This window comes from Chrysemys picta, chromosome 1 (genome assembly GCF_011386835.1).
Source record: "Chrysemys picta bellii isolate R12L10 chromosome 1, ASM1138683v2, whole genome shotgun sequence".
NCBI classification, from domain to species: Eukaryota; Metazoa; Chordata; order Testudines; family Emydidae; genus Chrysemys; species Chrysemys picta.
This window is the reverse complement of record NC_088791.1, coordinates 103,654,221-103,674,454: the sequence shown is the minus strand read 5'-3', so window position 1 is coordinate 103,674,454 and position 20,234 is coordinate 103,654,221. Positions and strand designations below refer to the sequence as shown.

Genomic DNA, 20,234 nt, shown 5'->3' with positions numbered 1-20,234 from the left:
TTGTGGAATTTAAGGACTGTTGTGACATCAGTTTGACATCCCCTCCCCCGCTTCGTATTCAGTGTGGCTGAAATTTTGACCATGTACTGTAACTTTCCTTCAATTTTACTCATGGGGTTTCCCATGAAAGTCAGTAGGTGCATTCTGAGTGATTGAAATGCAGAGTTAGCCCTGTGCATTTAAGTTTCATAGATTCATAGATTATAGGACTGGAAGGGACCTCGAGAGGTCATCGAGTCCAGTCCCCTGCCCTCATGGCAGGACCAAATACTGTCTAGACCATCCCTGATAGACATTTATCTAACCTACTCTTAAATATCTCCAGAGATGGAGATTCCACAACCTCCTTAGGCAATTTATTCCAGTGTTTAACCACCCTGACAGTTAGGAACTTTTTCCTAATGTCCAACCTAAACCTCCCTTGCTGCAGTTTAACTCCATTGCTGCTTGTTCTATCCTTAGAGACTAAGGTGAACAAGTTTTCTCCCTCCTCATTATGACACCCTTTTAGATACCTGAAAACTGCTATCATGTCCCCTCTCAGTCTTCTCTTTTTCAAACTAAACAAACCCAGTTCTTTCAGCCTTCCTTCCTAGGTCATGTTCTCAAGACCTTTAATCATTCTTGTTGCTCTTCTCTGGACCCTCTCCAATTTCTCCACATCTTTCTTGAAATGCGGTGCCCAGAACTGGACACAATACTCCAGTTGAGGCCTAACCAACGCAGAATAGAGCGGAAGAATGATTTCTCGTGTCTTGCTCACAACACATCTGTTAATACATCCCAGAATCACGTTTGCTTTTTTTGCAACGGCATCACACTGTTGACTCGTATTTAGCTTGTGGTCCACTATAACCCCTAGATCCCTAGGGGGTTATAAGTTGTAAGAAGCTTTGCTGTCACAACAGCAACAAATGTAATTTCTACCTCTCCCATAGTTTCCTTCATTTAGGGAAGACTCTGTTGGTAAGAGAAATAAAAGCAAACAATGAAATAAATTGAACACTTAGTATAATACCATCTGTATGTGGGTTCTCCAGGACTTACCCAATTGGGACATATGTTGATGTAGTTAGGCATTGCATAAACACAAGTTGATATAGTCCCCACATTGAAAAGATTACGGTAACTTCAGGCGAAACACAGGCAGTGAGGGTGACCAAACAAGGAAGGATGAGGTTAATGAAAACAAGATAATACAGTTGTACATAAGTATTGTACAACTTCATGTTTCCAAATCTTAGATTTAAAAAAAAAAAAAAATCAGTTTGCCCTGCACAACCTAATCATTGACTGGCAGACTTGTAGGCGTCATAGAAGTGCGTCTTGAAGAGGGATTTAAGGGAAGAGGGCTTAACTGCCTCATGGATTAATCCCTGTGATATCATTACATTCTTAAGGAACAACTTAACAAGAAGTGAGGAGATGTTTTGTGGGAGAATTGTATAATGAGCAATAAAGGCTGGCATCACGAGAATGACAGATTAAATCCTTCTCCTTTTTCTAGAACATTCTTAGTTTGATTCGTTAGGCACTTACTTTAGAGAGGTTTTTCACTGTTCCTTATCTAAAATGGATATATATAGTTTCTCTTATTTAAAGTGCTCTATCAGCACACAGTGACAAATACTGTCTGTTTCTGCCCCCTGTATTTAGACCATTACTTCTACTTATTCTCTAACTGTAAAATATGGTAAAAAGTCACTTCAGCAATTTTAAACTCAGAAGCCTAAATCAGTTTCCAAATATGTATTGTGAACTAATGAAGATAATTTTATTTAAAAAAAAAAAGAAATTTATTGATTGTCAAAAACAGTGCAGAAAAACGGTGTGTAAAAAAAAAAAAAAACAGGCAATGTAATACAAAATTTAAATATAAATTAACAGATTAGGACTTCAAAATTGGAAGAGCAGGAAATGCCTATTTCAGTGCACAAACGTAGCTTGTTGTGGCTACATATACACCATCCAACAAGAATCACTGTTCGTGTGTGTGAAGCTCTAGTCTTCCTTGGTGTCCCCTGGCATGCAGTGGTAAGGGTAAGGATGCAGCCCATGATGGCACGTGTTATGTCGAGGGGCTAGGGAGCTGCTACCATGGAGTTCTCCATGCTGTCTGCCATGTTGGCCCTCCAGGCCCTTTGTTCGGTGTCTAACACAGCACTAGCTTGCAGGATCTCCCTGAACATGCCATCCCTAGTCCTCTTTTTCCTCATCAGGGTCAGGAATTCTGTGGCTATGGAAGGGGGACCCCTCAAGGCTGCAGTGGCTGATTAAAAACAGTCAGTTGCATCATTGGATTTACAATCACAACAGAAAGAGAATAAGGCAAGGGAGTTTTGCCTTATTCCCAGAACAACTTTTAATAAGATATGTTTATTAACACTTCAGCTTTGGAGAGCCTCTACACAGCATCGCTCTCCAGTCCCAGCCAAGGTGAGTATGGCCCACCAAGGTGGGGCTGTAGGGAGGAGAAGGAATTTTGGTTGCATGATGCACTAAAATTTCAGTCCCTATTCCACAGGGCTGTGGCACTTAATATTGACACTATTTTCCACAGGCAATGGTGGCTTTAGCTGATCTCTCACTAGTAAGGGTAATAAAGACACAAAGTCCAGCTGCTACTAGCATCCTGAAGTTGCCTGGCCCATATGCTACTAGCCTGTTTGCTGCAGTGGTGCCACCTGAGCTCATCACATAGTGGCATGGGAAAATGTCCTACCACAGAGGAACAAATAAGGCAGCCATCCCTAAAAACTTTCAGGAGAGAATTTGAGTATTGCCATGAAAGTTTCCTCGAGATGTTCTGCATGGTGCCTCCTCCCAACCCACCCCTCCCCTTCACTTATCCCATGAGGGGAACGAAAAGCAGATGCCAACTCTACCTCTGTCTGTTGTACTACTTTTTTATATGAGTAAACTAATGGGAAGTCAGTACCTATGTCTTTTGGGGGTGGGCCAGTCACCATCTTTAAATTTTAAACATTGGACACTGCACACAACAAGGGAGAGTTTATAGGCATGCTTGCCAAGGTGGTGCAATCACCAAAAGCAACACTTACATTGGTCAGAGACAAATTTGAGTGTAGACATGTGTAGAAAGAGCTTATAAGTTGTCTTGAGTCATCAACTGAACTTTGTAGTATGGACCAGGCATTGTTTGAATTTAGCTCCAGAGTTAAGCTCTAGAGTTATCAGACTTCTTGAAAACAGAGTTTCTGAGTTATATCCAGAATGATGGTAATAGATTTCTACTTCAGTTTTGACTAGGATGTAGAAAGTGTGCGTGCAATCCATTGGTGAATGTGTGTTAAAGATCCTTCTATGCTTTTCCACCGTGAATGAGTTGTTACAACCTGCAGCTATAAAGTGTTGGCTATTTAGCTGAAGGTGTAGCATCTCATGCTTTCAGTTCCAGAGGTCCCCAGGTCAGTTCCTGGTCTGTCTGCCAAGAGGGTAGCTATCACACGTATGTCTAGTGATGCAGTACAACTGTCTTTGGGATATGTAAGATGTTCATCTTTCCTCTTTGCTAAAGATTTGGGGCCTGAAATAAGAGCTTAGCATATCTACGATCATATGCATAGAAGTAAATGTATTTTGTCAAACTCAACTTTAAATGTGATGAGGTGAAGGTAAGATGCAGTGCACAAGTCTGAACTCTGTATACTCTGTGTTAAATGAATGTCCAGATCACAAAGTCACTCTGAGAAAATCAATGGGCTTGTATCAGAAAAGGCCTAATTCTTGTATAGGAGGGAGGTTAGTAATACCCATTAAGATACATTGGCAGAATTTTATAGGGAGGCTTGTGTAAAAGGCGAGTTCAGAGCACTGACAATGTGAAACATAGTTGATTATGTAGTAAATTTTATATATTTAACTCTCTACTTCTACATCTTCTTTTGTTAGTTTAAAAGACTTAACTATGAAGTGGTGTATCAGGTGTCACAGTTACCAGGTTAACTGCCCCTCTGACCCCTCCTGTTTTCAGCACACCTTCTCTCAGGTCTCTAGCTGTCACTTATATTAGGGAGACAGTTTTCTTAAAGCATAACCAAAGCAATTAAGAGAAAATAGATCTTAAGAAAACAAACCAGTCTCTATTCATGCCTGCATTTCTCTAAGCTTTACTGTTCCCTGGATCTGGGGAAGGTCCCAACTCAGTCAACTCCATGGAGCCTCTCTGTGGGCATGTCTACACTGGCAGAGTTACAGTGCCAGAGTTACAGCACTGCTCAGAGAGCTCTGAAGGGAAACTGCAGTTGTGTGTTCACACTGTCAGTTGCCTGCGCAATAGCGTGTTCACACTTGTAGAGGTATTCAGAGTGGTGCACTCTGGAGAACTATCCCACAGAACATTTCTTCCTCTTCTCCTGCTAAGAGTTGGGGGAAGAGGGAGGGGGTCACGGAGCATCCTGGGTCCAGTCTCAATGCCCCGTGATGCGTTTCTTTGCATCCCAGCAATCCCTGTGCTTCCATCCACATTTGGTGCCATCTTTCAATGGTTTGTGTACTGCGCGCCCAGCTTCTTTGGGATGCAGGAATGGATCCCAAACGGTTGACCTCTATGCTGCTCGCTCTGACTAACACATCACGAGTGAAAGTGAAGTTACTCCTTAAACTATAAAGGCAAGAGGAATGTGACATTCATCTTGCCACATGTACTAGCTATGACATGAGATTGCGTGTGGCATTCATGGAGGTGCTGACCACAGTGGAACTCTGCTTTTGGGCTCAGGAAATAAGCACTGAGTGATGCGATCACGTTGTGATGCACGTCTGGGATGACGAGCAGTGGCTGAAGAACTTTCGGATGAGGAAAGCCACGTTCATCGGACTGTGTGATGAGCTCGCCCCAGCCCTGCGGCGCAAGGACACGAGAATGAGAGCTGCCCTGCCATTGGAGAAGCGCGTGGCGATAGCACTGTGGAAGCTGGCTACTCCAGACTGCTACTGATCGGTCGCTAACCAGTTCGAAGTGGGAAAGTCAACCAGTGGACTCAAGTTGACGGAAGTGTGCAGGGCCATTAATCACATCCTGCTCCGAAAGACCATGACTTTGGGCAACATGTGTGACATTGTGGATGGCATTGCACATATGGGCTTTCCTAACTATTGAGGGGCAATACGTGGCATGCATATTCCAATTATGGCACCAGACCACCTAGCTACCGAGTACATTAATCGCAAAGGGTATTTCTCCATGGTTCTCCAGGGGCTTGTGAATCGCTGTGGGCGTTTGAGACATTTAACGCAGGCTGGTCCAGAAAGATGCATGACACACGTATCTTATGGAACACTGGCCTGTTCAGGAAGCTACAAGCAGGGACTTTCTTTCTGGACCAGAAGATCACCGTAGGGGAAGTTGAAATGCCCATTGTGATCCAAATGCAGCATGACTGTTGAGTGTGCTTTTGGCCTATGTGGGAAGCTGGATCTGGCCAAAGGCAATATTCCTATGCTTACAGCCATGTGCTGTACACTCCATAATATTTGTGAAGGGAAGGGTGAAAGCTTCACTCAGGGCTGGACCACAGAGGCTCAGCTCCTGGAGGCTGAGTTTGAACAGCCAGAGACCAGGGCTATTAGAGGGGCGCAGCACAGGGCCATAAGAATCAGGGATTCCTTGAGGCAGCAATTTGAAGCTGAAAGCCACCAATATCTGTTACTATACTTGAAAGTGCAGTGCTTGTAATGCTAGGAGGTGATTGTGATTGGTGCAGGCGGTGCAATATGAAGGTTTAACATAATTTTCTGTTTTGCAGGGCTCTGTTTGCTTCCAGTTAATTAAATAAAGATTGCTTTCAAACCAAAACAATTATTTTATTAAAAAACAACAACCAGAGGAGAGAGTTAAACAAAAAAAACCCATCAGCAGTGAGGGGATAGGGGAAGGGAAGGTCCCAGGAGGAGGTGGCTAAAGATTTGTGTATGTCCAGGGATCATAGCCAACCTTCTTCTTTTGGAGTACAATGCAGCAGGTACTGTACTCAAGCAGAGCCAAACTGCAGAGGGATGGGTATTGAGTTTAGTGGGAGTCTGCAGTGCTGGACTGTGTGTGGGAGGAGTGGAATGCCAGAGTATAGACTGAAGCCAGGAGGTTGATAAGTGTGTTGGCAATGTCTGGTGGGAGCATGGGAAAGAGTTTGCGACAGAGGCTGCAGGGGAGGGCAGGCGCGGAGCTGCTCGGTTTGAAGAGTTAGTATCGCCTGCAGTGTGTCTGCTTGGTGTTCCATAACCTTTGAGAGCCGCTCCGTGGCTTCATTCTGGCGTGCTGCATTCTCCTTTCGGCCCCTCTTCTCGCTGTCCCACCACTCCTTCAATTCCTGTTTCTCGGCCGCGGAGTGCATCATAACTTCATGCAGAAAGTCCTCCTTGGTTCTTCTTGGCCGCTTTCTAATTTTGCGCAGCCGTTCAGCCGCCGATAACAAAGAAGGAGGTTGGGTTCCCAAGGTCATCTCTGTGAAGTTTAAATGCGACATTTTACAGAAGCAGTATTGTTTGCAACACAGTCAACACTGATTCAGTGCTTTAAAACACAGCCAGTACTCACACATCTGTCACTAATTGGCTGACCCCAGGCAAACACACATGAGCCACAAGACCCCCAAAATGATGAGTAGCCGCAGGAGAAGGGTAAATCATTCTTCCTGGACTCTGCTGTACACTGGGCATGTAGCTCTCCTGGAGAGCCAGCACTGTAGGGGGGAGGGGGGGGGCTGATAAATCATTCCTGTCCCCACACTTTCCACAGGATGTGATCATTATGGAAGATACCTTGCTGCTGAGGGTAATCAGGGAATCAAGGGAGGGTCGTCTCTAAGCCTGTGGCTTCCACCCTGGCCCCTGTGTGTCTCACCTGTGTGCAGCAATACCCCACCCCCCGATGGCTCAGTGACATGGGAAAGTTAATGTTAATGGGGCAAGAAACAAAGCAGCTCCGCCGAGGAACCTGCGGCAGTGGATTGCCCACTGTCTCCATGAGAGTTTCCTGGAGAGCTGAGGCAGATTCCCAAGAAGTGAGGGAGTCAATCAACAGCCTGTTCAGCCGTTCAGACTAGGAACGCAGTGGGAGACACGCCTGATTTCTGCAACTCTCCTGCCTCCAACAACTTGCTTGAGCGAGTCCCAAAATCAAATCCACTTACCAGGGGCCTCCTCTCCTGTTTGCGCTTCGCCAACATCTGACAGCTGTGATTGGCTAGCCAAAGAGCTCCTGGCTGCAGGCATCTCTGACCGAGTCATCCTCTGCCTCTGGGTTCCCCTCCCCCTCCACATCCTTGTCCAAGGTTTCCTTCTCTTGGCTCGGACCACTCTCGACTGGCATGTGAGCCACCGAAGTATCCACAGTGGTTTTCGCAATGGAGGTGGGGTTGCTGCCGAGTATCGCGTCCAGCTCTTTGTAGAACCGGGAGCTTGTGGGCGCAGCTCTGGAGTGGCCGTTTGCCTCCTGCGCCTTGTGGGCGCAGCTCCTTCACTTCAACCCTGCACTGCAGTGTGTCCCAGTCATGGCCCCTTTTTATCATGCATCGTGAAATCTGTCCGTAGGTATCATAATTCCTACGGCTGAAACGCGGCTGGAGCGCAGCTGGGACTGACAGCCTCCTCTCCTCAAATGCTGATGAGGTCCAGCAGCTTAGCATTGCTCCCAATGGGGGATCGCCTGGTGTGTGGAGCAGGCATGGCCACCTAGAAAGATGCACTGAGACCACTGCACACATCACTGAGCAAACAGAAAGGGGACTTTCAAAATTCCAAAGGAATTTACGGGTGGGGATGACGGTTGGTCACTTGAGGGCAGGGTAGTAGAGTTCAAACTGATGACCAGAGAGGTGAGAACAGACATTGTGGGACACCTACCGGAAGCCAATCACAGTACTGTATTCAACCACAGTGTCTACGCTGGCACCACAGCGCTGTAACCCCAGCGCAGAAAGCTGTATGTCTCTTGTTGGGGTGTTTGTTTTTTACAGCGCTGCAACTACACAGTTTCTGCGCACTAAGTGGCTTGGTAGTGTGTACACCTCAGGAGTTACAGAGCAGAACACTGCTTTACTGCATAGAAACTTGTATAGACAAGTGTAGACGGGGCCTTTGTTAACCTGTCCCCTTGACAATTGACAGCTCTTTAAGTGTTTATAACCCTTTGATCTATGAGTTTCCAGACTGGTAAAATGTCTGTCTCACTTTGCGCTGGACCCTGGAAGTACGCCATTGTTTTGTAATTCTAGCTATTGTGTTGCTGTCCTGCTTCCTTTTCCTGAAGCCCCCTATTAATTAGAGCAGGAAAGTCTTATAACCAATATACAGTAACTTCTCCTCATTGACCAGACAGTATATTGTATTCATAAAATTATTACATCTCAATACTTAGATTATTACACAGCAATTCCATGCCCAGCACATCACTATTGCAGTTATGTACCTGTAGTCCTGCTGAATGCATCTGGTACCTTACAAACTGACTCTCTAGTCATTTTGCAACAAACTGCTCATGGGAAGACAAGAACCTTTGAGTAGCAAAGGGGTGAAATCAGTGGAAGATTCACAAAAAAAGAAGGGGAAGGGATAGCTCAGTGGTTTGAGCATTGGCCTGCTAAACCCAGTGTTGTGAGTTCAATCCTTGAGGAGGCCATTTAGGGATCTGGGGCAAAAATCTGGGGGTTGGTCCTGCTTTGAGCAGGGGGTTGGACTAGATGATCTCCTGAGGTCCCTTCCAACCCTGATATTCTATGATTCTAATAAAACTGATTATTGAAACTAAAGAGTCTGAATCCCACTAGGAGCTGAGATACTCAGTGATTTTCAGGCAGAGACAGTGGCGACACCAGCGCGCCAAGCACGTGCCTGGGGCAGCAAGCAACGGGGGGCGCCCTGCCGGTCCCTGCGAGGGCGGCAGTCAGACAGCCTTCGGCGGCTTGCTTGCAGGAGGTCCGCCGGTCCCATGGATTTGGCAGCAATTCGGTGGCCGGTGCGCCAAAGCCGTGGGACCGGCGGACCTCCCACAGGCATGCCGCCGAAGGCAGCCTGCCTGTCGTGCTTGGGGCGGCAAAAAAGCTAGAGCCGCCCCTGGGCAGAGACCCAAAGTCTGTGGGTTGGCAGTGGATAAGAATTGGCATTTTATCCCTTGGACTCTAGAAATGCTAACTGAAAGTTTTCAGAAAAGTATCTCTCTCTCTCAAAATTATTTGATTAAGATTTGTAAGCTTATCAATTTAAGATTTCTTACCAGTTGAACTTGCTCTTTATTTTTCTCTCTAGTTGGTGTTCTCCGCTGTCCAGTTTGCAGCCAGGAATGTGCAGAGAGACACATCATAGATAACTTTTTTGTGAAGGACACCACAGAAGTTCCCAGCAGTACAGTGGAAAAGTCAAATCAGGTGAGTATGTTAAAATGTAACCCCCTTGGCATCCTTTGTGTACCTAGGTATGTCCTGAGCTGCTAGCTGTGTGGCCTTCGTTGCTTATTTTGTATTCGGTTCGGGGGGAGGGGAAGGTAGAAAGAGCATTCAGATAGCCATTCATTGTATTTTATGACTGCCATCAAAAATCAGGTAGTGTGTTGGGAGTGCTGGTGATGGTAACTTCTGATTTTAAAAAATAATTTTAAATTTCTGAGATGAAGTAACCACATGGTGACACCAAAATAAGAGAAATAAAATGTGTTATCTTACTACAGTGAAATTTTCTGAACCCAAGACAGAACATTTCCCGTGGAGGACTCTAAAATGGGAGAACTCCTAGCACAAGAGACCAGAATGATGTTAGAATAATAGAATCATAGAAATGTAGGTCTGGAATGGACCTTTTAGAGATTATCGAGCCCAGCTGCCTCTGCTGCGGCAGAACCAACTATAGACATCCCTGACAGGTGTTGGTCTGTTCGTAATACCTCCAGTGATGGGGATTTCACAACCTCTTGCAAGCCTATTCCAGAATTTGACTACCCTTATAGTTAGGTTAGGTATTAGGAAAAGCTTTCTAAGTGTCCCTTGCTGCAGACTAAGCTGATTACTTCTTGTTCTGCCTTTAGTGTAAAACTCAACTTGGTGTGGTCAGGACTGGGAAAATAGAACCTAATTAGTGTCATGTTTTGCCAATATTAAATAGCTGGGGTCGCTAAACAAGAAGTTCTCAAATGTTGTAGTGGAGACCATATCTTACTTGTGTGTCTATGGTCCACTGCCCTCTCCATTCACAATTGCATAATGAGTTTTAATGTACTTTTAGTTTCTTTTTATGCATTTTAGCAGCAAGATACAAGAAGAGGTGGTACCAAGTAAATAGCCAGTGATGCATATGGCTACAGTTTAGGAACCTCCGGCATTAGAATTTGCCATCCTTCATTTTGGGCCAGTGCCAACATAAAAGTCCATGTGCTTTATAAACTTTGTTAGACTTTAGGAAATTATTTTAACTCATTTACCATAGATGGCTTTCTTTATAATGGCAGCAAGAAGACAAGACTCTAATTGCAGAGAGACTTTTTTCTATACTATTCTCTTTTAAAATAAAGATTAAAAAAGATTTAAATGGGGAGTATTTTTGGTCATGCATATTTTGCATGTGTCACCCAAAGAGTCCCCAAAGCGACCTCTGATCTTTAATTATGAAGTGATTGATCACTGCTTGAACTGGAAAAGTGATCACCTTATCTTTAGTCAGTTAGCTCTTCTAGTGAGTTTGTTGATTAGGAGGAGAGGCAAGAAGGTATCAAGTTCTAGAAGTGTTATAAAGAATTTGATACCATTCAGAAGTATTCCCAAATTTTCTTAAACTTATGGGAGCCCATATTGCTGTCTTTTTCCAATTTATGTAATGAGCACTAGGGGTTATAATGGATCATAAATTGAACGAGTCAATGTGATGCAATTGCAAAAAAGGCTGATATTCTGGGTTGTATTAGGAGTATCATATGGAAGACATGGGAGACAATTGTCCCACTCTGCTTGGCACTGGTAAGGCCTTAGCTTAGGGTTACCATATTTCCACAAGCAAAAGAGGACACGGGGGGGGGGGGGGGGGGGGGGGGAGGGAGGGAGGAGCCCCGCCCCACCCCCATCCACTCCCTCCCACTTCTCACCCCCTGATTGCCCCCCTCAGAACCCCCAACCCCCCCCCCCACTCCTTGACCCCTGACTGCTCCCTCCTGGGACCCCTGCCACTAACGGCCCCCTAGAACCCCACCGCTTATCTAAGCCACCCTACTTCTTGTCCCCTGACTGCCCCCTCCTGAGAATGCCCTACGACCCTACCTGTCCCCTGACTGCCCCGACCCTTAGCCACGCCCCCACCCTATATTCACACCCCCGCCCCCAGACAGACCCACGGGGACTCCCATGCCCTATCCAACTGCTCCCTGCCCCCGACAGGACCCCCAGAACTCCTGACCCATCCAACCCCCTCTGCTACCTGTCCCTGACTGTCCCAACCAATCTCCACACCCTTGCCCCCCGACAGCCCCCCCCCAAACTCCCGTCCCATCCAACCCCCCTTCCCTGTCCCCTGACCAGGGCCGGCTTTAAAGAACCCAGGAATCAGGCTATGCTCCGGCCGGGGTTGTGGGGCTTTGGGCCGGGCCAGAGGTGCTCGGCCAGCGCTGTTGGGGCCCGAGCCGGGCTGGGTCCGGGCTGGGGGTGCTGAGGCCCGAGCTGGGGGCGGCCGGCACCGCTGGGGCAGCCGGGCGCCGCTCGGCCAGGGCCGCGCCTCCCCGGAGCTCTCCTCCTCGCGTCTCCCCACCCCAGCTTACCTGCTGCTGCCTCCCGCTTGCCCCTGCTTCTTTTCAGACTTCCCGCGAAGATCTGATTCGCGGGAAGCAGGGGAGGGGGAGGAGCAGGGGGCGGAGCGTTCAGGGGAGGAGAGGAGGGGGAAGACAGCTGCGGGCCGGACAGCATGCTAAGGCTGCAAGGGATGGGGGGAGCCGGGAAGGGGCTTTGGGTGCCCAACGGCACTTGGCCGCCGCTTTTCTATCTATAAATAGCTGACCGGGGGGAAATCCCGGACATTTTTAGATTTTTAAAAATCCCCCCCCCCCACCCCCCCCCCCCGACGGCTATTTATAGACCGAAAAGCCGGACATGTCCGGGGAAATCCGGACATATGGTAGCCCTACCTTAGCTGGGGTATTGCAGCAAGGAAGATTTGGGTTAAATATGAGAGAGAACTTTTCAACTATAAGGGAGTTAATTTCTGGGAGAGTCTTCAGAGGAAGGTTGTAGAGTTCCAATCACTGGAGGTTTTTAAAGACTGGTTGGACAAACACCTGCCAGGGACCGTCTGGGTTTATTTTGTCCTGTGTCAGCACAGGGGGCTGGATTAGATGACATCTGGAGGTCCCTTCCAACCCTACATTTGTATGATTCTATAAGCTTCCCAGAACCTTAGTTCAGAGAGCTATGACAGAACTAGTTTAGTTAATCTTATTGACAAGATCAAGGGTGTTTTTATTTGTAATTTTCTTTCAACGTTCTATCACTGGTATCTCAGGCATTGAGGCTTTTTTGACTGGGGTGCAGATCACAAAATCTGTGTAGCAGGACTTCTATCATCATTCTCAAGGTCTTGAGTCTCTAAAAATTATGGAGTTCCTTCAGGAGTCATGGCTTAGCATCTGAGCATTTCTGAAACTCAATAATAATGTACACCCTCGTGGATTAGAAAACAGATCCCCATTGTTCCCTGGATTTTAAGTCTTTTGGATTGCCTGCTGGTCTGCTCTGCTGCAGAGGATACAAAGATACAGTGCTTCAAAGTCTTCCATTGGAAGCTGGATAGTCTGAGTGGGCTGCAGGGAAAGCCCTATGTAGATATTCTTCGAGTGCTTGCTCATGTCCCTTCCACGTTAGTTGTGTGTGCTCGCCACATACACCAGTGCCAGAAGCTTTTCCCTCAGTGGTATCTGTAGGGGATTGGCTCTGGTGCCCTCTGGAGTGGCGTGCACATGCCGCGGTATAAGGGGCGCTGCTGGCTCCTCCCACCCTCAGTTCCTTCTTACTGCCAGTGACGGTGCTATTCGTTGCTTCGGCAAATTCTTCAGTTCAGAATTGTTCATTGCAAACTTTTCCTGTAAATAGATAATTTTTATAAATAGTTCCTTTAGTGTCGTTAGTTAAACTAGTTGGTAGTCCCGGATGGGACTTAGCCCAGGGATGGGGCATGCCCCGGTCTTCAAACCCTGCTACAGCTGCAAGAAACCTATGCCAGTCAGCAACCCACGCAGTAGCTGTCTAAGGTGCTTGGGGGAAACCCACATCAGCGACAAGTGTCGCATCTGCAAAAGTTTTAAACCTCGGACGAAGAAGGAGCGGGGCATTCGACTCCGGGCGCTCCTTATGGAGTCTGCTTTAACACCAGAACCATCTAGGTCGGACCTGCACCTAGCACTGCAGCCTCGGTGTGGAGTGCGCTGCCGGCGCCGTTGTTGGACTGGCATCGATCCCTCGCCCCGGTACTGACCGGGAAGAGGAATAAGATGGGAAGAGGTCGTTCTGCTCCCCGCAAGAACAAGGAGAAAGCCAGAGGAGAGCAGAGACCCATGAAGAGCAACTCATCACCTCCAAGAGGGAGTGGGGCCCCAGCTGTGGTTGAGTGGGCTAGCCCATCCTGGGACGCACCTGCTACCCCAGATAGTGACACCGGCACATGATGGTACTGTTGACCCTGGAAGCCCTGCAGGCCACGCAGGAGATCATGTCCCTCCCGAGCCGCCCACACCGGAGACAGCAGCTCCTAAATCCAGAGGTAAGCCTGCCCTGGGGCCATTCCATCAGTCCCCTTCAGTGCGGCACCGTTCCCCACCGCAGGGAGTGTCCCATCAGCGTTCACCCACCCACAGCCACCGTGCCTTGCACACGGGGCTGCCTACTGGAAAGAGCACCTGGTGTCAGTCCCCGGACTCAGGGCATCGCTCTTCGGGCTCGAAACACAGGTCGCCGGTGGCGTGGCGTAGATCTGTGGAGACACGCCTAACCCTGCGGCCTCAGTACCGAGTGCGTTGCAGTCACTCTCCAAGTGATCGGCACCACTCCTGCGAGGGTCGTAGTCAGTCTCGGGACTCTCGGTACCAGTCCCCAGTGCGTCAATATGGGTTGACATGGTGTCGATGCTCCTCATCTCGGCATCGCTCCTGCTCCCGCTCCCACTCGACGGACTGACACCGCTCGCAAAGTATTTGGCGTCCATTGCTGGAGTACCATCGCGGATCCACCAAATGCCAACGCTGGTCTCCGGGTTCTTGATGAGGAGGATCGTCGCCCTCGTACAGATCCCACTCAGAACATGGAGGACACCACCGGAGTTGAGGTGCCTGGTCGACCTCATTGCGGTGGTGATCTCTGGAACACAGACCATCCTCATCAGGCTCTGAGTTGAGCCAGAAGTCCCTACCAGCGGGACAGTGTCCTCCCTTCAGAGCTCCAGCTCTCCCTGCAGTACCTCCAGGGGCATCCAATGCCATGGCATCCTTGGAACCCATGGGGGGTTCCTGCAGAAATCCCAAGGGTGCAAATTGTTGTCTGGAGTCTCATAGAGTTCATCGGCACGGTACTTGACTCCACAAGGGCCCGGGTGTTCCTACCTCAGGACAGATTCCAGATGATGAAAACTCATTGATAGAGTCTGTTTCCCCTCACCACGGCCAGAGCCTGCCTTCAGCTACTAAGCCACATGGCAGCATGTACCTATGCTGTCCGCCATGCAAGGTTCAGGATGCGACCTCTCCAGCAGTAGCTGTCGATCTATAACCTGTCCAGATGATCTCTGGACAAGGTCATCACCATCCCACCAAAGGTACTCGCCTCTCTACAGTGGTGGACCGACCCAGGGGCAGTCCTCGAAGGAGTGCCATTTGACAACCCACGGTCCTCTGTCTCGTTGATATCTGATGCCTCGGAGCTCAGCTGGGGAGTGTTTTCCGCACAATGCAGACCCGAAGGACATGGTCCCAAGAAGAGCTGATGTTGCATATAAACGTCAAGGAGCTCAGGGCAGTCCACTTAGCCTGCGCAATCTTCCTGCCACAGTTGACCAGTCAAGTGGTGCGAGTGCTGATGGACAACACGGCCTCGATGCTCTACATCAACAGGCAAGGGGGAACACTCCGCTTGTGAGATTTCCGCATCCATAATGCGATCCATCTGGAGGCCTGTCACCTCCCCGGCATAAGTAACATGCTTGGCGGATCACCTCAGCAGGTCCTTCTGCTCTCACCATGAATGGTCGCTCAACTCAGAAGTGGTCCAGATGCTCTTCCAGAAGTGGGGAACTCCCTGAGTGGATCTGTTTGCCACCAGACAGAACAGGAAGTGTCATCAGTTTTGCTCAAGTTGGTGTCCACCTTCCATGTCAAGTAGGATATCTTCCTCCCGGTATTCTGCCCTAAGCTGCACAAGACTGTTGAGGAGAAGCAGCTGCACGCCTTGGATGTTTGGCGTGCCTTGGCATTCTACCTAGAGCGTACCAAACCCTCTGCAGGTCGACCCAGCTCTTCATCGAGACAGCGGATATGATGAAGGGCCTTCCAGTGTCCTCTCAGAGGATCTGTAATTGGATTACCTCCTGTATCCGGATCTGCTACATGCTAGCACAGGTCCAACCGCCGCCTATTGTGAAGACCCATTCGACGAGAGCTGAAGCATCCTTGGACATTTGCAGGGCCGTGATGTGGTCTTCAGTGCACATGTGCACGGCACACTACACCATCACACAGCAAGCTAGAGACAACGATGGGTTCGGCAGAGCACTGTTGTGATCTGCACGCCCATGAACTCCTACCCGCCTCCGATGGTACTGCTTGGGAGTCACCTAACATGGAATGGACATGAGCAAGCACTCGAAGAAAAGACAGTTACCTTTTCCGTAACTGGTGTTCTTCGAGATGTATTGCTCATATCCATTCCATGACCCAGCCCCCTTCCCCACTGTTGGAGTTTCTGGCAAGAAGGAACTGAGGGTGGGGGGAGTTGGCAGTGCCCCTTATACCGTGGCATGTGCGCACCACTCCAAAGGGTGCCAGAGCCGGTACCCTATGTATACCACCAAGGGAAAAACTTCCGGCACCGGTGCATGTGGCGAGCACACACGCCTAACATGGAATGGACATGGGCAACACATCTCGAAGAACACCAGTTATGGAAAAGGTAACTGTCTTTTCACCCTCCTTTGTGTTAGAAAGAAACTATGCATCACAACATGGATAAAAATTAGGGGTTTTAAATTTAAATTGGATTTTAAAAAAAAATTTCAGTCAGATACAGATTTTTTAAAATCTACTTAAAATTAAATTTTAAATGTCAACCTATGTTAAGGCTTAAACTTAGTATGGTTTATTAAACTAGTTAAATTACTTAAAAAAAATTAATCAGTACGTTTGCTGCCAAGTTTTGAAGAAAGTCAAACCACTGAACTGGTGGAGTTCTTTGGCTAAGCACCTGAATCAGTCTGTTGACATGCTAAGCCAACTTTTGACAGCAGTACAGGCGAGTCGCATCATACACGCATTTAACTTACGCGAATTCAACTATACGCGCTCGACAAAAAAAAAAAGAAAAACAACAAGATACCTGTAAATAGTGCAGGTGATTCCATCCAATCCGCGTATGCTCCAGAGTGAGCGTGAGATGGAAGACATGAATCTGCTGTTCCCTCAATCAGTCTCAGTTCCCGTGTGCCTCTCATAGTGTGAACATCTCGCCGCGCTGTGTGTGATTCTAGTGTTTAAAGATACGTATTTTTCGTACAACATGGCCCCTAAACGCAAGCCAACTACTTCATCCGGTGCTCAACCGAAGAAACAGCGGTCTGTTCTAACGCTGGAGGAAAAACTGGCTGTGTTGGACTTATTGAGAGACGGTTTGTCGGTCTCCAACGTGGCACGTAAATATGGCGACAACAAATCTAACATCTGTGCCATCAAGATTAGAGAGAGAGAAATTCGTCAAGCCGTGGCATCAAGTGCTCCAATAACTGTTACGGTGACGAGCCAGGTGCGTGATAAGACTTTAGTGAAGACAGAAAAGGCATTAAACTTATGGCTGGAAGACATGAATTGTAAACATGTACTTATCGATGGCAACACGTTGCGCGAAAAGGCTCTTAGCCTCTACACGCTGTTCAAACCTCCTGCCAAAGAGGGACAGCCTTCTGATGAGAAGGAATTCAAAGCCAGCCAAGGTTGGCTTAACAGTTTTAGGAACCGCTTCAACCTCAAAAACGTGCAGGCTACTGGTGAAGCTGCATCTGCCTGTCATCAGACGCTACCGGTGTGGTGCTCTGCTCTGTTCTATGTTGATATCAGATGGCTGTGTGCGTGTGTTCCCTCTGTGTGCTGCCCCAGCTCTGTGCTGATAGCTGACCCAGCAGACCCCAAGAGAACCCCCAATGACCACAGACTCTAGTAAGGTCTTAAGGCACCCGGGCCAGATTTATTGTCGAAGAGAAACAGTCTCCAGCTCCCCGGCATAGAAGTCCAAGGTGCTGCTAGCTAGTACTTATGTGCTCCCTGACAGTGGACTCAGCTCAGTAAGTGGTGGGACTTTCCACTGCCCCCTAGGCCAGACAAAGACGTCCACTCAGGAATGCATTCTTATACACAGGTACAAACAGATTACACATCACTCCTGACATATTGAGGTGCAACCCCTCTACGTATCAAGGTACAACCCCTCTACGCAGTAAGGTGCCGCCTCTCACCTTGTACATGTTGGTTCGAACAAAACAACTCTATCCATCATATTACCCTTTTGCCCCGTCCTTGTTATCTGTGTGGAATGTGCAAGTATGCGAATTTTCTGATATCTGGTGTCCAGTACCTTTTAGGTATGTCTCTTTCTTTTTGCAGCATCAGCCCTTTCCTTGCCAGCTTCTGTGAGCAGGGCCTGCCTCTGGCTCACAGCTTAAATTTGCTTTATGTTAGCAAAGTCGTGACCATTACTTTAGTTCAGGCCTTAGGCCTCATATTGGGCCTCTGATACCAAGGTTTATATCTCAGGCCTCCTCTTACTACACTGCCAGTGAAGAGGCAGCAAAAGCCTACCCCGAACAATTAAAGAAAATCATAGAAGAAAAGGACTATCTTCCGGAACAAGTTTTTAATGCTGACAAGACTGGGCTCTTCTGGAAAAAAATGCCCAACCGCACTTACGTTTCGAAATCAGAAAGACAAGCCCCTGACTTCAAAGCAACTAAAGACTGTGTGACTGTGTTGTTTTGTGGCAATGCAGCTGGGCATTTAATAAAGCCGGGCTTGCTCTACAGGGCTGCAAATCCCCGTGCCCTAAAAGGCAAGAACAAAAATCTCCTGCCTGTGTTCTGGCAATCAAATAAAAAGGCTTGGGTGATGGCAGCATTATTTCTGGATTGGTTCCACAAGTGTTTCATTCCAGAGGTCAAGCGGTACCTCAAAGAGAAAGGACTTGACTTTAAAGTGTTGCTGATTGTAGATAATGCTCCTGGCCACCCTGCGACACTCTGGTTTGCACATAACAACGTTGAAGTTGTCTTTCTCCCCCCCAATACCACCTCTCGATCAAGGCATGATTCACTGTTCCAAGGCCATGTACACAAGGCATACGTTGTCACGGATACATAGCACTATGGATGCTGATCCCAATCTTAATGTGATGGAGCAGGGGTCGGCAACCTATGGCACGCATGCCAAACACGGCACGCGAGCCGATTTTGAGTGGCACGCAGCTCCCTGCCACGGTCCCGCCCCCAGCCCCACTCAGCCCTCCCCCCCCCCGCTCTCCCCTGTGGGGGAGGAGGCAGAAGCTTGGTCCTGTGGCAGCCAAGCTTCCCCCCTCTCCCGCTTCTTCCCCCAGCATGGTGCTTTCCTGCCCCGCCTCCTCTCCGTCCCTGGCCAATCAGCTGATGGCCCTAGCAAGGGAGAGGGGGAAGAGCGGCAGCGTGTACACAGCTCCGTAGAGGACCCAGAGAGAGGTAGGGATGGAACCAGGGGGAAGGGAGTGGAACAGGGCACATCCCTTCCAGTCCCCTGCCATGAGCCGCTCAGGGCAGGGGGCTGGGAGCACTCCCATGAGCCGAGCACCCCAGCCTTCTGCCCTGCACCCCTACACGCCCATCCCTCTGCCCTGTACCCCCACAGCCCCATCCCTTTGCCCTGCACCCCCCACACCAACACACACCCAGCCTTCTGCCCTGCACCCCCCACAGTCCCCAGTCGTCTGCCCTGATCTCTGAACCCCCCCACACACCCCAGCCTTCTGCCTGGAACCCCTTCCCTCTGCCCTGACCCCTGAAACCCCCCCCCCCCCCCAAGTCTGGGGTCCCGGCCGCAGGCCCTGATCAGCCCTCTGCCAGCCTAGGTGAACAGAACCCCAGGCTGGCAGTGAGCTGAGCAGGCTGGTGGCGTAAGATCAGCATTTTAATTTAATTTTTAAATGACACTTCTTAAACATTTTGAAAACCTTGTTTACTTTACATACAATAGTTTAGTTATATAATATAGACTTATAGAAAGAAACCTTCTAAAAACGTTAAACTGTATTACCAGCATGCGAAACCTTAAATTAGAGTGAATAAATGAAGACTCGGCACACCACTTCTGAAAGGTTGCCGACCCCTGTGATGGAGTGTTGGAGGTCCTTCAACATTGCTGATTGCATCACTTATATTAAACAGGCAATGGATGCAATCACGCCTGAAACAGTCAATGCATGTTGGCGAAACCTATGGAAAGAATGTGAGAATGATTAAGGTTTTCCCAACCATTAACAAAGAAGTGAAACGCATTGTTCAGGTGGCCAGGCAAGTGGGTGGTGATGGCTTTGTCGACATCCTTGAGGAAGAAATTGAAGAATTGATTGAGAGCCATAGAGAAACATTGACTAACGAAGAGTTAGAGGAACTGATAAAATCGTCTACAGCAGACGAAGATGATGACGACAAACAGGAAGCACCAGCAAGTTGGAATCTTCATACATTTGCTGAAGTCTTCCAAGCAGCGAAACATGTGAATGATTTAATTTCTGAATACGATCCCTCTATGGAACGAAGCCTCAAAATCACACGTAGTATTACGGACGATTTGAGACCGTATCAAGAAATGTTTGAGTAGCTCAAGAGACAACAGTGAGAGTTGCTGATCTCCATGTTTTTCAAGGAAAAACAGCCAGCAGCAGATGAGCTTACGCAATCAACTTCTCGAGCTGGACCAGAGACAACCACTTCGTCTACAACTCGCTCTCTGTCACCTCTGGTTCCTGGATTGACAT

At 48.3% G+C, this 20,234-nt stretch overlaps 1 protein-coding gene across 8 annotated transcripts in view; it reads left to right on the top strand.

Annotated features, from left to right (window-relative positions):
• The window catches only part of TRIM24 (tripartite motif containing 24), a 138,223-nt gene that overhangs the window by 52,942 nt on the left and 65,047 nt on the right, over positions 1–20,234 (top strand). For all 8 annotated transcript variants that reach the window (XR_010597938.1, XR_010597937.1, XR_010597936.1 and 5 more), the window contains exon 2: positions 9,265–9,383. Coding sequence is in view for 5 of the 8 variants with exons in the window: in XM_065581852.1 (XP_065437924.1) it covers positions 9,265–9,383 (119 nt within the window). In the remaining 3 variants the exon portion in view is untranslated. The remainder of the gene's footprint in view (positions 1–9,264; positions 9,384–20,234) is intronic.